Source organism: Fukomys damarensis, unplaced genomic scaffold (genome assembly GCF_012274545.1).
Source record: "Fukomys damarensis isolate Sample0158 unplaced genomic scaffold, DMR_v1.0_HiC HiC_scaffold_4, whole genome shotgun sequence".
NCBI lineage: Eukaryota > Metazoa > Chordata > Mammalia > Rodentia > Bathyergidae > Fukomys > Fukomys damarensis.
This window is the reverse complement of record NW_022900916.1, coordinates 49,760,922-49,775,422: the sequence shown is the minus strand read 5'-3', so window position 1 is coordinate 49,775,422 and position 14,501 is coordinate 49,760,922. Positions and strand designations below refer to the sequence as shown.

The window sequence follows — 14,501 nt, the reverse complement described above, 5'->3', positions numbered from 1 at the left end:
AAAAAAAAAAAAAAAAATGTCTTTGTAGACCATAACGTCCTCTAGGGGAAAGGTGAGATAAAAAAGCAAAGCACAGGATTCATAAGACAATAGCACTATTTTGTATGATTCTGTAATGGTGGATATGTATCACCCTACATTTGTCAAACCCCATAGAATGTACAGTACAAAGAATGGCCTAATCTAAACTATGGACATTGGAGACAATAATATATCAGCATGTTTCTCCTTTGTAATAAATGTACTCCTCTGTTGTGGACTTTGGTAGTACATGAGGCTGTGTGTGTGAGGGAAAGTGTTTCCCAAACTTCCAGACAAACAATAATTGTGAAAGGAAAAAAATCCAAGTTTTATATATTTTTAAGAGAGAAAACAAGATATTATTTATAAGGAGTTTCCTAAAGTTTCAAAATGTAGTTATGATAAATAATGCCTTTGACATCATGGTGTAATTCCTCTCTTCCATCTCCCCTTTACTTTAAAAGGATATCTTTCAACCAAGAATCTTAACCTTTTCTGTAATCTTCCTCGCCTAACTCCACCCCAAGAAAAAAGATGTCATGAGTTTAAAGATAGATAATCCCGTGACATTAAAAACTCCTCTTTTACAACCTTGTCATTAGAGGGGATTCTTAGAACAAAGTCTTCAGCCAGTACATTGGAAACAAGGGTGTCCATTTTGACTGCCAACGGTATCCATACCCTGCAAAGAACTCATGATGGATTTGATTTTAAGTGGATTGAACAAAAAGTTTTCCAGTACAAAAAAAGTTTGGAGATCTCAGGAATAAATTTCACAGACTTAGCCATAATCTAAAAAATAAACTTATGTGCCCATTAAAATATTTTCTAATGCACATAAAGATAGATAACAGTTGCCTTTGATTTATCAGCAGACCACTCACCCTATTTTGATACCTAGTTTTCTTTTTTGACTCGATTATACCAAAAAAAGTAGTAGTTTAAATGTACCCTGAGAAAAGTTAGGTTGGAAATTGAAACAAAGACACAACCATTTCAATAAACTAAATTTGACTTGTGCTTTAAGGCGCATGGCCTTTTTTTCCCCCTTCTAAAACCCTTACATTACACTGTTGATTTCACAACGCATTTTCCCCAGGCAGAAAAATGTTATTTTTTTCCATTAACATTTCCTGTGAAAAGAATTAAAGAGGGTTGGCTTTACTACACGGTGACCTAGGTGGATGATACTATTATAGGGTTCTTGGTTTATAAAAGGAGAGTTTGTCCACATCATCTGAGCAAATTTGGATTAATTACCACTTAAACCCCCACTATATCACAAAGACAAGGGCTTTTCATAATTAGAATTAGCTGTATTTTGTTTTCTTAAAGTGAGCTGTTGCTAGGATGTGGGAGCTAGTTTGGTTATACAGAGTTTTTGTTTTAATAATATTTTAGAACACAATTTGACTTTTATGTTCTTGCCTTGTCTTTTAAGTGACTCATCTGGAATCCTTCCTTGTATCTTAAGTTCCTCATCATAATTGACACCGTAAGTAGAGTCTGGGTCTGCTTCCAAAAAAACAATGGCCTCTGAAAAATAAAAACAGACTCTCATTTTGTGGTGAATGGTAAACCATGGCTCACGGCCAGCTGTTTTCCTCTTTCCTTTCTGTTACTGTCTCATGAGAATTACTTTTTTCCTTTAAAAACATACCAGGGAGAAAGAGAACTCCAATAATTTTCCTTATAGTCCTGAAATTGCTGCAGGGCTTTAATTTCACTGTATTCACTTTTGCCATCTCTAATCTCTTTCTTTTGATCTACACTAATATTTTACATACTTTGCTTAGGACTCTTTATTTCTTTAATTTTACTTTTTAAGAATAAAGTGCACAATAATGCAATAAAATTCTCTATCCTGCGTCCAGATTTATTTTAAATGCTTCAATCTTTAGCCAGAAATGGCTAGTGACTCCAAGTGATTAGGATTGGAAACAGTACTGAACCACAAAGATTACTTCTATGAGAAATTAGAATTTCCTTTTAGGTAGCCCATGACTAAAGTGAAAAGGGCAAGTACAGTTTGTGGTGACCTGAATGCTCAAATCTACCGTTGGTTTCTCTGTGAAACCATTTTTTCTGCGAGAACCACTGAAGCCACTTTTGCTGCAGGATTCATTATCAAGGATGGGCATAAAGGAAGGGTGAGGCATATCTTGGGCTTGGCTCTGGAGGTGTCTGCTCTCTTGTCTGCTCTCTGACCCATAGTGTGATTCATCCCACTGATTGGATATGAACAGTCACTTTCTTTTATTTGTCCTGATTAGTTTGAATAAAACTATAGTAGGTTTTCTGTTTATTTTGTTCATTTATGCTATCCTATGAAGTCAAATAGAAGTGTGTCCCTTGCCTGGCTGAAACCTATATATTGTCATCTTACTCAGTGACATTGCTTATGCAAAGCCTATACTGCATCTTCAGTACTAATTCTTACCCATTCTGAATTCAAAATCTCCCCTCATCACAGTGCAGTCTCCTCTAGGAAGTCTTTTTCTGGGTTTCTACCTAGATGAAAATCTTCTCCACTAAATAGCCAAAGCATGTTATCTGTAACCCTTAGGAAGCTCTTTACTCTGGGCCTCTGGATTATAGTGACTTGTAATTTCACCTTTTAAACTAGACTGCAGTTGAAGAGATTAACATATAATACCTGCATCTTTATTTTCTTTGTTATGCAGAACAACCTTATGAAGTAGACCTTACATTTGCAGAATGAAGAAATTGAGGTTCAGAAATCATAATCTGAACTTGAAGAACCTTATGAACTTGAACCGTAATCTGCAGAATCCATATTCCTCTTACCATGCCACCTAACCTCTAAGTCTTACATTCCTCATCTTGTTTACTAAACATGTTGAATATAACTATTATAAGAAGAGAAATACACATTTTAACATTTTCACTTGTTTGTTTAAATGAATTGCTTTTGAGGAAGTGGTTTCTAGTCCAATAAAATTGGCCACCTAACGGTTTTCTGTTTTATTTGTACTTCTACATGTTACGACTGTGCCCTTTAGTGTAAGTTGTCATTGACTCTTTTTGGACAAAAAGTCTTAAAAGATAAACCTATTGTGAAAAGGAATTTCTGGGAGGCTTTTATAGGCAAAGAAATTGCTCAAGCAATTCTTAAGTACTGAACTGTATCTTCTAGGGTTCTTCTAAATTCCGATTTATGTTGGATGCTAAAGGTAATATGCTGTATTGTAGCTACTTAGTGTGGGTCCAAGCATTAGTGACCTTACATTTGACTCTCGGTTTTGTGAGCTAGCCAGTAGTATCTGAAACTGTAGAAGGCACTCGTGGGTGGATGGATAGTTGAGAGAAAGCCTCACAGATATCATGGATAGGCTGTGCTTCTTCCTTTCTCCCAGTGGCAGAGTATTCACAGTACCCCTGGAATGTTAGATCAGAGATTAAGAATACAACAGCTAAAATAGACAACGCTGGGAGAAGAACTATTTTTTTTAATTTCCCATGTGCATTCAGACTCAGTTGTTGGGAAACAGTGAAAAGAGCAAAATGATCACCTGTTTCATGAGGCTTTTAGAGAAAAACCCAGCATTATGTGCGTAGAATTAATATTATAGAGCACCAGTATACACAGAAGGGTTATTACGGAATGAGGCTTTCTTAGTCGAAAAAGAATGATAAATTAGAAAAATCAGACTGTTTTTTATGTTCTCGCTTTCTGAGAGCTAGAATTAAGAATACATCTTGGCCACATGCTAATTTAACTTTTTTTTCTTTTTATAAATCAGATCTCCACAGTGTATTTAGAAATTAGGAAAGATCAGTAAGTTTCCAGGATATATAAGCACCTACATATATAAAAATCATTTGTAGTAGTTTAGCCTTCTCACTTTTATCATTATATGTTTAACATTGCCCTAGGCTGACAGATAATAAATCTGAGTTCACTCCTTTTTGTGATGTTGGCCATCCTATATTTCATTTTTCTTATCTATAGAAGTCACTAAAGGAGCCAGATAATTTCTAAGCTTTCTCTAAATCATTTGACTCTTTTTCACTGTAGAAAGTTTATTATTGTCTCCCAACTATAATGTTCCATGATCCTTAGAAATCACCAAAACTATGAATGTATAAATACACATGTAAATGTATAAGATATATGTATATACATAAACACGTATCAATGAAATGTTATAGTGTATAAGTGAGTTTCATGAGAAAATCCATAGAGCAAATTGAATAGTTTTTCCCATAAATCTTAGCCAACTTTCAACAGATTTGTACTTAATTAAAGGTCATCTTCACAGTATTTCTGGTGTGTGTGAAGATGTTAAGTTCCCTTACTTTAAATCTGTAGCTTCAAAGGCATATGTATGCTGCTTTATGTGGTAGTGTGGGTCAAAGAGGCCTAGAAGTATTATTTTTTTTTCAGATGTACTAAGCAGTGAAACTTAGCAAACTAAAATTAAACACACTTTTATCCTATTTCTTATTATCTAAGTAGAATATTAGGTAGATAGAACACTTAGGAAAAAATATAGATGAAATTAGTCTAAAGTAGTACTTAACTGTACTAAGCATAGTGGGAGTTTAGTAATGAGCAGAAAAGACAAAATTTACACTCTTGTGAGGAGTGATAGAGCAAAAAGAAAGTGAAAGTAAGTGACAAAGTACTCGAAGTAAACACAAATGGGATTATACCCATCCATGAAATCTTTACATCAGCAGTGTGTTGGTTTTCCAACTCAGGTACTTTTGGTGATTCCTGGGCTTGGTGCCTGATTTTGCAAATTTTATAATTAAGAATTCCTATTTCATTTATCTTAGGTAATGGCAAATGGTAAAGAAATGAAAAACCACTTTTTAGTATTAGAATATGAAAAAGTTTATAAATGGATAAGGCTATAATAGTTATAGTAGTCTACCTATAAAGTACACCAACTTGCTACTATAGGTCTTGATTACAAATGCCTTATAAGAGAGTCATTCTTGGATTTCCTGTTTGTAGTCATTGTAGAGTTTTGTTTGGTAACTACTGTCATGGTAACTGAAGTTACAAATTTTTAATGCATTTGTGAGAGATTATTAACATGCAGTATATGCAGAATTTTTTTTTTTCCAGAGGATGGTGAAATGTTCAGACAAATTATATAAATGATGATTCCTTTAAGGAAAGGAAAACAGTTACAAGATTAATCAAATTAAAAACAGGTTTCAAACCTCATACTTTTAAGATTTTAAAGAAAGAATGATGAATGATAACTTTACCACTATTCTTTGAGTACATATCCATGTGTTAAAGTTTGTCTCAAGAGCAGTCATTAGAAAATTAAGTTTAGAGTTTGTAACTTTTCAAGTACCCAGCTACAATCTTTGACTCTCCTCCTATAAGACAGCTACAGTCAAGTTCAGACTAATTTCATCTGTATTTTTTACTGAGTGTTCTATACAGAATTGGATAAAGGTGTGTATGGTTTTAGTTTGCTAGGTTTCACTGCTTTTATTTGGTCATTTTAAAGAAGTAGAAGAGCATAGTTTAGAATTGCCAATTTCCTTGCTAAGAATGGTGGATCACAAGGGTTTCAGCAAGACTGGAAGGCTGGGAGCTTTGTAAGAAGCCAAACAGTCCAGACTGCTGAGCTCTTGTTTGCTAAAGAGAGCAAGACTACTACTATATAAATATACTTAATCTCTGAAATGCTGACTCATTCTCAAACCATGAATGATTCAGTCTGTGTTTAGATTCTGGCTACATTGGAAAAAACTATAAAGAGTTTCACTGTCTGTTGCATAGCTTCATATCAGAGCACTAGCAAAAAATAAGTTGAAAGTCGAGCTCAAATGCTGTAGTAGAGTATATTAATGAGTCAGCGCTACATGAACTTCACTTTCCTTGCTTATTTGATGATAAAGTTATATCATGTTTCATTGCAAAATGATCAGGTCAATATTATAGTGAATTTTGTTTTTAATGTAAGGTCATTGTGACAGCCTTAACAGAATGAGTCATAAAGGTGAACTGTCTGTTCTTTCCTTCATAAGGTAATGACCTGCAATAAAATAACTCAACAAGAAGCTACTCTTTGTTTTTCATAAAGAATATTAAAAGTGCATTTAAAATTTAAGACCATAGAATCTCAACTCCATTTCTATTAGTATCACCTATAAAGCATGCATTCTCTGAAATTAGTAGATAAAAAATGAAGAGAAGGAAAGAAAGCATAGGCAAGATGGATGTGCAAATCAGTTACACTGCTGGATAGAATGGAGTAAGTGCTAAAATAAGGTTTATTCTATCTGTGATAAGGAACCACTATGTTAGAAAAATCTTTCATGAGTTGATATTTTTGAAAACCCAAAAATGAATTACTAAAAAAGAAACAGATACAGGGCCAATTTTCAAAGTTCTTAAAGGAAATAGACAAAGTTACTTTATCATAGTGCTTATATCATAGTGCTTAATAGTCCCTAACTGCTTACTCCGAATTTCTTTATATGCCTCATTATGGTCTGGTGACTACATTTGCAGACCACCAGGTTTTGAATAGCAAGTAATAATAGGAATACAAATAACTATTGTAAAGTCTCAGAAGCATAAGTAATTAACTTTAATTGTGTAGACAGGGAGTACTTTATTGAGGAAACAACTGCTATAGAATAAGATCAGGCAAAAAAAAAAATTCTATAGGAATAAATAGCATGAACTGAAGGTTCACATCTGAAAAATTAGTAACTCTTGCTTGGAACCCACACTGTTAACATATTCAGTTTTTGGTTTTGGTTTTGTTTTGGTTTGGTTTTTTGGTACTGGGGGTCAAACTCAGGACCCTGGGCTTGCAAGACAGATGTGCCACTGAGTTAAATTGCCGATCCCAAGAAATTCAGTTTGAATCCTCTAAAATGGAAACAAAGCAGGTGAGCTTCAATCATTGGTAATTTCCCCAGGCACAGATTAATTGAGGAAGTGTTTCACTGAGCTGTATGGGAGTCCAGTCCACTACTGAGGACCTGCTCCCTGCCCTAACTTGGATTCTTATATAATGCCTTGTGTCCATCTTCTCATGAGAGGACAAAACCTCACACTTTAGGCTTGCTGCTGTTGGCTGGCTTGGTTGGGAGCTGTGTGTTAACACCACATCTCCCGTCCTCCTCAGAGCAGTGAGTATCAGAAGTGAAAAGCTGGAGCAGTAGAGGGCATGGCCAGCTGCAGGACCACCTTTTAAGCCTCTTTAGCTAAAGCAGTCATATATCCAAGCCCAAAGTCAAGGGAAGGAGAAGTCTAGCAACCAGGGGCTTTTGGTAAAGATGTGAAAGTTTACTGCTACTACATAGGAATAAAGAATTGGGATCCCTCCTGCAGTTTACTGTGTACATGTGCAAGAGTTTGATTGTTGAATGTGGGACTTAATACTTTTCTAAATTTGTATGTGTTATGAGTCTGTTCTGAGATGATATCCTGTATAGTATCATGGCCTACTAATATTTCGTAGCAGGATAGTCTTTGGTCTTTCCAAAAAACTATATAGGAAAATGAACTTTACAGAAGACCTCGCTTGACTTTTAGAGGATCTGTTTGTTAATCTAATCACTCTTCTGATAGCTTTGAGCTACAAACATCTCAAAATTCATTCCAGCCAGGTCTTGTAATTTCCTTGTTGCTTGTAGAAATATAGAACTCATATCTCTAGAAAATGGCAAGGTGTTTAAGAGTTTTAAAGGCAGTTATAAAATTTGACTTTTAAATACTACAATAAATTGAAAATATATTATGCACAAACGTTCAAATAATGATGTGCTAGACTCAACTTGTGGTAATGGAGTAAAAGTTACCCCATAAGAAATAGAAAGAATTTAAAGGTAAAAAGAGGCAAGACAGATTTCGGTGGCCCAACTCCACATTTCTTTGAGGACATCACAAAACAACAGAGGCAGCTTTTTCCATTCTGAAGTACCCTGCCTAGTCCTCTGTACATGAAAAAGCCTAAAAAATTAGTGTACTGTTGCTTCTTTAATATCACTGGCAGCTTGAGAATCTGCCTCTTTTTAATCTAGACAAAATTTGATTATGATTTTTTCACTTGTTCCATCAGGATAAAGGAAAGTTAAATTAACTTGCAACTACAATTTCATCCTAATTGTAAATCGGTGGTATATGCTTTTAAAAAACTTCTCCTAAACCACTAGACAAATCTAAACTATTGTCTGTGTGGCTTCTTTAGTAAGAGAATCCTAGTGCTGTAGTCTGTAAATAGACAACAAAATGTATGGGGACCCAGACCTTCTGTCTCTGTCTCTGTCTCTGTGTCTCTCAGTCTCTCAGGTTCTTTCTCCGTCCTGTTCCATCCTGTCTTTTCCCAAAACCCTACCCCCATGTCTCTCCTATACTTGAAATTGAGAACCCAGGGCCTGGCACATGCTAGGTAGATATTATCAGTGAGTCCCAAAATGAGTCTCTAATCCATTACAAATCAGAAGATGGGTCAGAAATGAGTTAAGGCTTTTTACATTTACACAGCACACAGTGTGAGCATAATTCGGTTTTTCCAGAGTAAGGGATGGCGTGGAAAGACAAGTCATTAATTAAATAAGCACGTGTGAGGATCTGACAGGATTTCTGCATCTGTTCCCTACCGTCCTTCTTTTTAAGTCCCCTGTCTGTGTTGTAAGACTTTGCTTTTTGTTCTAAATGTTCCTTCATGTCAATGTTGGGCAAAAGTGGAAAATGAGCATCTTGTCCTTTTGCACCCTTTTCCCCCCAGTTTCTGTCTGCTTTCCATTGAAAAGACAGAGTCCCTTGGATTTTCCTTCTCCCCTGGGAAGCCTTCTCGAAGGGCTCCCTCACCTAATACTATAAACCTTTCTCGTTTTTTCTTCAGTCTCTGAAAACACATCTTTACATCCTTTTTTCCCCCTGCAATCATGTTCTCCAATTAAATATAGAAAAAGTGACAATAACCTCTTTGATTTTATAATCGCATCTCATGCTTTTAGTAATGTTAAATGAATTGCTCCTGAAGAAATTATACTGTAGTACTTGGGCATAGTAAGAATGATAACAGTATTCAAGTTTTGGGGTACAGTGTCTTAATGAAGGCCTCTCAATGTGTACCTGTCTCTGTGACCTACTCTTTGCAGCCAACAGTGAAGGTAGTGACACAAGAACAAAGTAGGAGTGTTTGTTGTGATCCAAATCCTTCTAAGGAACTCCTACAGAAAAGTTCGGGAGTCAGGTTTTTACAGTTCCTTTTATAGCTAACAAATAGGCTCTGAGGGCATGTGTAAAGTACATATGTTTGCCCAGACCTTAAGATAGTGCTTCAACAGCAATTGTGACATCTCTATGGTTTGTATTGTCTTTCTCAGAGTAACAGTTTCAGGAGGAAGCCTTTGCTGGAGAGTTCTTGTAAGTATTCTATTGGCGGACATTTCCAGTGACTTTTTTCACATAATAGCATAAAAGTAATTTTATTGTTGCCAGTTTAAAAAAAAAAAGCAATCAGCATAAACTAAGCAGGCAGTATGTTTCTTGCTTTCATTATTTCCTGGTGCTGGGGATGAAATCCAGGATCTCTTATACGCTAATTACACACTCTGCTGCTGAATTACACCTCCATCCAAAAATGTGTATTTTTTACCATGTACTTTCCCATAATATGTATTGAAACCTGTAAAAAAATAAAAACAGAAAGGCCTAAATTATGTTGCTTACAATAATATTGTGAGGATACATTAGATTTTGAACAGGTAATAAAGTTTAATCTTTTTCTGTATCCATTAAGGAAACCCATGGTCTACTTTTAAAATTGTGGAAATTTTCTCAAATATATATCTGGAAATGTGTTAATCAAGGCTAGTATTTTATATAATATTCTGTAATCTGGTTCATGACTGTGTATATAGATATATACATAGATAATTATATATATAGATATATCTATATATAGATAGATATTTATATAATCACTCACATATACCTGTGTGTATATATGGTTTAGATGCTAAAATTCATCTCCCTTTCTAAGATACTGCTTCCTGGTATTTACTGAGGTAACAACTAACAAATTGAGAATAAGGATGGAGTCTGTTTTAGTATATTCATTTAGTATATAAAGTTTTAGTATATTCATTTGAGTGGAGAGACACTTCAATAGTAATATTAAACAAAAAAATACAGGCAGGGTAACAATAAACACCCCTTCTACCTCTCTCCGTTTATAATACATCCAGCATATCTCAAATCACTTAACCTTTGGTTTTAAAGCCAAAATAGAAAAGATGTAGTGTACAGCCCGTGAAGGTGGTCCCAATGATTCCTACCTACTAATATCCATACCCTGTGTCTTCCCCCTTCTTGAGTGCAGGCTGGTCTGGGTCATTTGCTGCCAAAGAATGAAAGAGAGCGGAGGTGACAGTGTCACCGCCAGGGTTACGGACTGCAGCTTCCATTTTGCCTGCTGTCGCTTACGCTGGGGAACACCAGCTGCCATGTTGGGAGAATGCCCACACGAGAGAGCTCTGATGTGGGTCTTCCCCTAGTTGAGCCTGGAAGTGAGAGCAGACTATGCTGATCCTTGGTTACAAACCTGCAGGAACCCTGAGTCAACCCATCTACTTCAGCCACACAGATTCCAGACTCACAGAAACTGTTTGATGATAAATGTTTCTTATTTTCAACTCTGAAGTTTTGGAGCGGTTTGTAACTAATACTGAAATTTCTATTTTAAATCTGGAAATCCATTGATTTAAAAAAAATGAAAATAATAGTTTGGTTTTAGCCGCATTGGATTGCCTCTGACTACCACACAATGTATGGAATCTTTCACATAATTTCTTTCAGATAAATTATCTTTCAGATAATTTCTGATGTGGATGCCTACATGTTTTGAATAAAAATCTTTTAACTTTCAGATAGAATTAGTTCAAACACGTATTTTTTTGTTCCCATTATTTAAATATTTTTCTCTTACTCTTTACATTGAAAAGCCTATTTTTCACCACGACTCCAGGGAGTTTTGACTTACACCCTATTTTTCTGAGGGTTCTCGTGTATGTATTAATCAACTCAGGGGCCCCTATGTTCATACACCTGATATGCACATTCAGGTTCCTTATAATCAGTCTCAGATTTGTTTGGAAGGAGCAGCTCCTGAATAGTGAGTAATAGGCAGCCCTTCAGATAAAAATTTATTGTTCCAGAGAAGTTTCAACTGAGGAATATTACGCTTAGGATTATCATCCACCTTTAAAATATCATTTGGAAGAAAAAACTGGCTTTACAGTTAAGAGCCCAGGATTTAGAGTAAAAATGCCAAAATTCAAATATCAGCTCTGCCAAGTACTAGATAAGTAATTTGGCAAGATTCTTCATCTCTCCAATCATTTATGAAAGAGGAATAACAATACTTTTCCATGGATTGTTGTGGATTAAGATAATGATGTTATGTGGCTGGCAAATAATAGCATTTTAACATATAATGATGAGGTATTTTTACTACCGCCCCTGCTGTCACAACCCTTAATGCTCATTAAAAGCAAAAAAAATCCCCTACTATAATTAGCAGTGCTTCAAGATACCCTACTCAAACTGAAATTCATACCATTTCCTCAAAAAGCAGCTTCTTTAATGACATTGCCATTTATTGAGATTGTATAGAAGTCTTAGGTGATCTGCTACCACCTAATTGTACCTCAGACCCAAGCATACATTGCCTTGGTGACAGTCCCACGCCATCAACTTTATACTGCTGCTGCCGTAAGAAATGGGACAAATTGAATGTGAGTCATTCAAGTCTCCAGAAGGTTGGCTACAGTATTTATTCTAAGATATTTAGGCTGAAAGATTCAGATTTCCTTTTTCACTTCTAATAGAATATTCTTTGTGATTATTTACTACCGTGTGTGAACTAGAGGGTTTCGGGCCATTTGTATCACAGTGGATCTCATGGTAGAGATTTGTAGAAGACTTCTGGCTTTGTACTCCCTGTGCTGAAAAGCTGGAATAATGGAAACCAATCCTAGGTTCTTCAGTGGCGATTTATGCTCATGTGTTTGTGGATAAGTAGTATGGACAACGAAAAGCCATCAGTTTATTACTCTCTTCTTGAATTTGTTCTTTTTATTTTAAGTAATAATTTTATTTGTTTTCAAAAACTCATTTACCAAGTAATATTGGTTTAATGCTAGGTTATGACTTATTTCTAGGTACTGGTGGTGAAGAGCAACCAGACACTCCACTTCCTTCATCGGGAAGAAATGTGGACAGTTACAGCCTCAGCCTCTCCTGGGACTGTTACGAGGATAAAATGAGATGATCCATGTGAGACTCTCAGATCTCTGTCTGCCAGTATGAGTGCTCAGTAGAGTAGCAGCTGTTTTAAGCACCCTCTTTGTAAAAGTACTGGGAGTTCCTGAAGAATGGTCTATCAAAGATCCCTTGATAATTTAAAAAATCAAATAACTTTCTAGCATTCCTCAAAATCTCAGGCAGTATGCTTCAGGAATTCAAATATGGACAAGAGGCCTCTAGACAATGGTAAATTGATATGCTAGCAATCATAGTGCAGGAAAGAACTAAATAGAATTTGTACTAAGACCTATGAGAAAGGAGAAGAATTTTTCTGGGGATAGTTGAGAAAAGATAATCACAGAGTCACTGACCTTAGAATTGGATCTGTAGCCCAGTAGACAGTAGGTTTTGGGCAGATGGAGAAGGGGAACAGAGACCCAGGTAGAGACAAGCTCCACTGGAAGTGGCGAGAGGGGAAGGGTATGAAGAAAACAGGCAGTGATAGAACTATGTGGTGCCAGGTTTTAAAGGACCTCTCTGCCATGGTGAGAAAGTGGAATTCGTTGAACTCATTAAGAGCATCTGAAAAGGGTGGTGCTGTGGCCACCGGTGGGTTTTATTAAAATAGTTTGGAAGCATCACTATGATAGTCTACAAGAAGGGAGATCAGGTTAGGAGAATGAGGACCCTTGAGGACATGGTAAGAGTTTGTGCACACTGGTGTGGAAAAGCAGGAACCGGCTGCTTGTCTGTGGGGCATGAGGCTTGGAGAGTAATGAGTGGCTGCCCAAGGTAAGGAGGCTGCTGGACCCCTCTGGGTGTCCGGGTGGGTGGAGACGCCGTCTTCACTCTTGCTGTCATATACTTCAGACTTGTGTGAGAGAAGGGAGATTTTAATTCTATAAACAAAGGAAAAAATTATAGCAGTTTTATTAGGAATGATTAATTGCAGTTCTAAGTCACAATAAATTATTTCTGTTCTTACCTAAGAATGTTGGCAAACTTAAAGTTGAAAGATGCCCTTTTTTTTTTAGCTTTAATTGAGTTTATTGGTACATTTTAGGGATACAGAACACTTACATTCATTGTTGGGATCTTGTACCTCTACATGACAGGTCTTGGTTCTCATTTTAAAGATGCCTTTTTTTCCCTGTGTAATTTACCCTTTTATAGGGGTATGGTACAAATCTTCAGAGACTGGAAACAAGTAATGAACTAAAAATCCAAACAATTTGAAATCTTGTATTATAGAGCAATCAAAATATATTAATTAGAGAGTGAGGAACTTTACAACCTATACTTAATTTCTAAGATAGCCATATGCTGAGAGGAATTATTTTTATTTATTTTTTTTTCAGCTTTAATTGAGTTTATTGGTACATTTTAGGGATACAGTACAGTTACATTCATTGTTGGGATCTTGTACCTCTACATGACAAGTCTTAATTCTCATTTTTTCCCCTTACCTCTGCCCTCCCTTCACCCCCTTGAGAGGAATTATTTTTAAATGTATTTCCTTTGTCCAGGATCTTTATCTATGTAAGCAAGATCTATCTATATAGTCACAGTAGATAAGAATACATGTACAGTTACACACATAAAGAATAGGTACACTTCATCTAATCTACCGTGGTAAGCTTCATTCCATGGTGATTAAAGAGGTCTTAGTAACACTTGCTTATTTAGTAACCACATATGATTCTTTGTTCCAGAGGGAAATTTGGTTATAAAAACAGCATGAAACAGATGATCTCACCCCGAATACTGCATAATATCTTCCAGATCCAAATTGTCTTCAGATAAACTCAGACCATGTTTGAAATACCAGATGTTCTTGCCCCCTTTTTCTTTAAAGTATCTGACATGCAATACCTTCTTCTGGGTCAGGAAGGTCACCTGAAATGTTGCCAACCTATCTGGTTGCTTGAAATTATGAAAATGGAGAAATTGATTCCATTCCCATTTCTTACTCTAAAATAAGCTGGGGCACAGAGAGTTTTGGGAAGCACAGATCATGGGAATATTCATTTTCTAGGGCCTGTAGTTAGGGATACTTTAAATGCCCTGTTTGTTTATGAATAGTATTTCAAGATAAATATTATGGAGTCATTTTTATTTTTTCAGAGGACCTTGATAATAGGTATTCACAACACTGACTGTGGTTTCTCCGAATATAGTCAATCCCACGGACCTGTTTTCTTAGGTACTGAAGAAGAAA

General features: G+C 35.9%; 1 protein-coding gene across 2 annotated transcripts in view; it reads left to right on the top strand.

Moving 5' to 3' along the window:
* Nucleotides 1-14,501, top strand: part of Tes (testin LIM domain protein) — a 42,896-nt gene that overhangs the window by 1,695 nt on the left and 26,700 nt on the right. The window contains exon 2 of one of the 2 annotated variants that reach the window (XM_010621876.2): nucleotides 12,199-12,313. The exons of the other annotated variant lie outside the window; for it this stretch is intronic. Coding sequence (XP_010620178.1) covers nucleotides 12,305-12,313 — 9 coding nt within the window. The 5' untranslated portion in view covers nucleotides 12,199-12,304. The remainder of the gene's footprint in view (nucleotides 1-12,198; nucleotides 12,314-14,501) is intronic. 2 annotated transcript variants of the gene reach the window in all.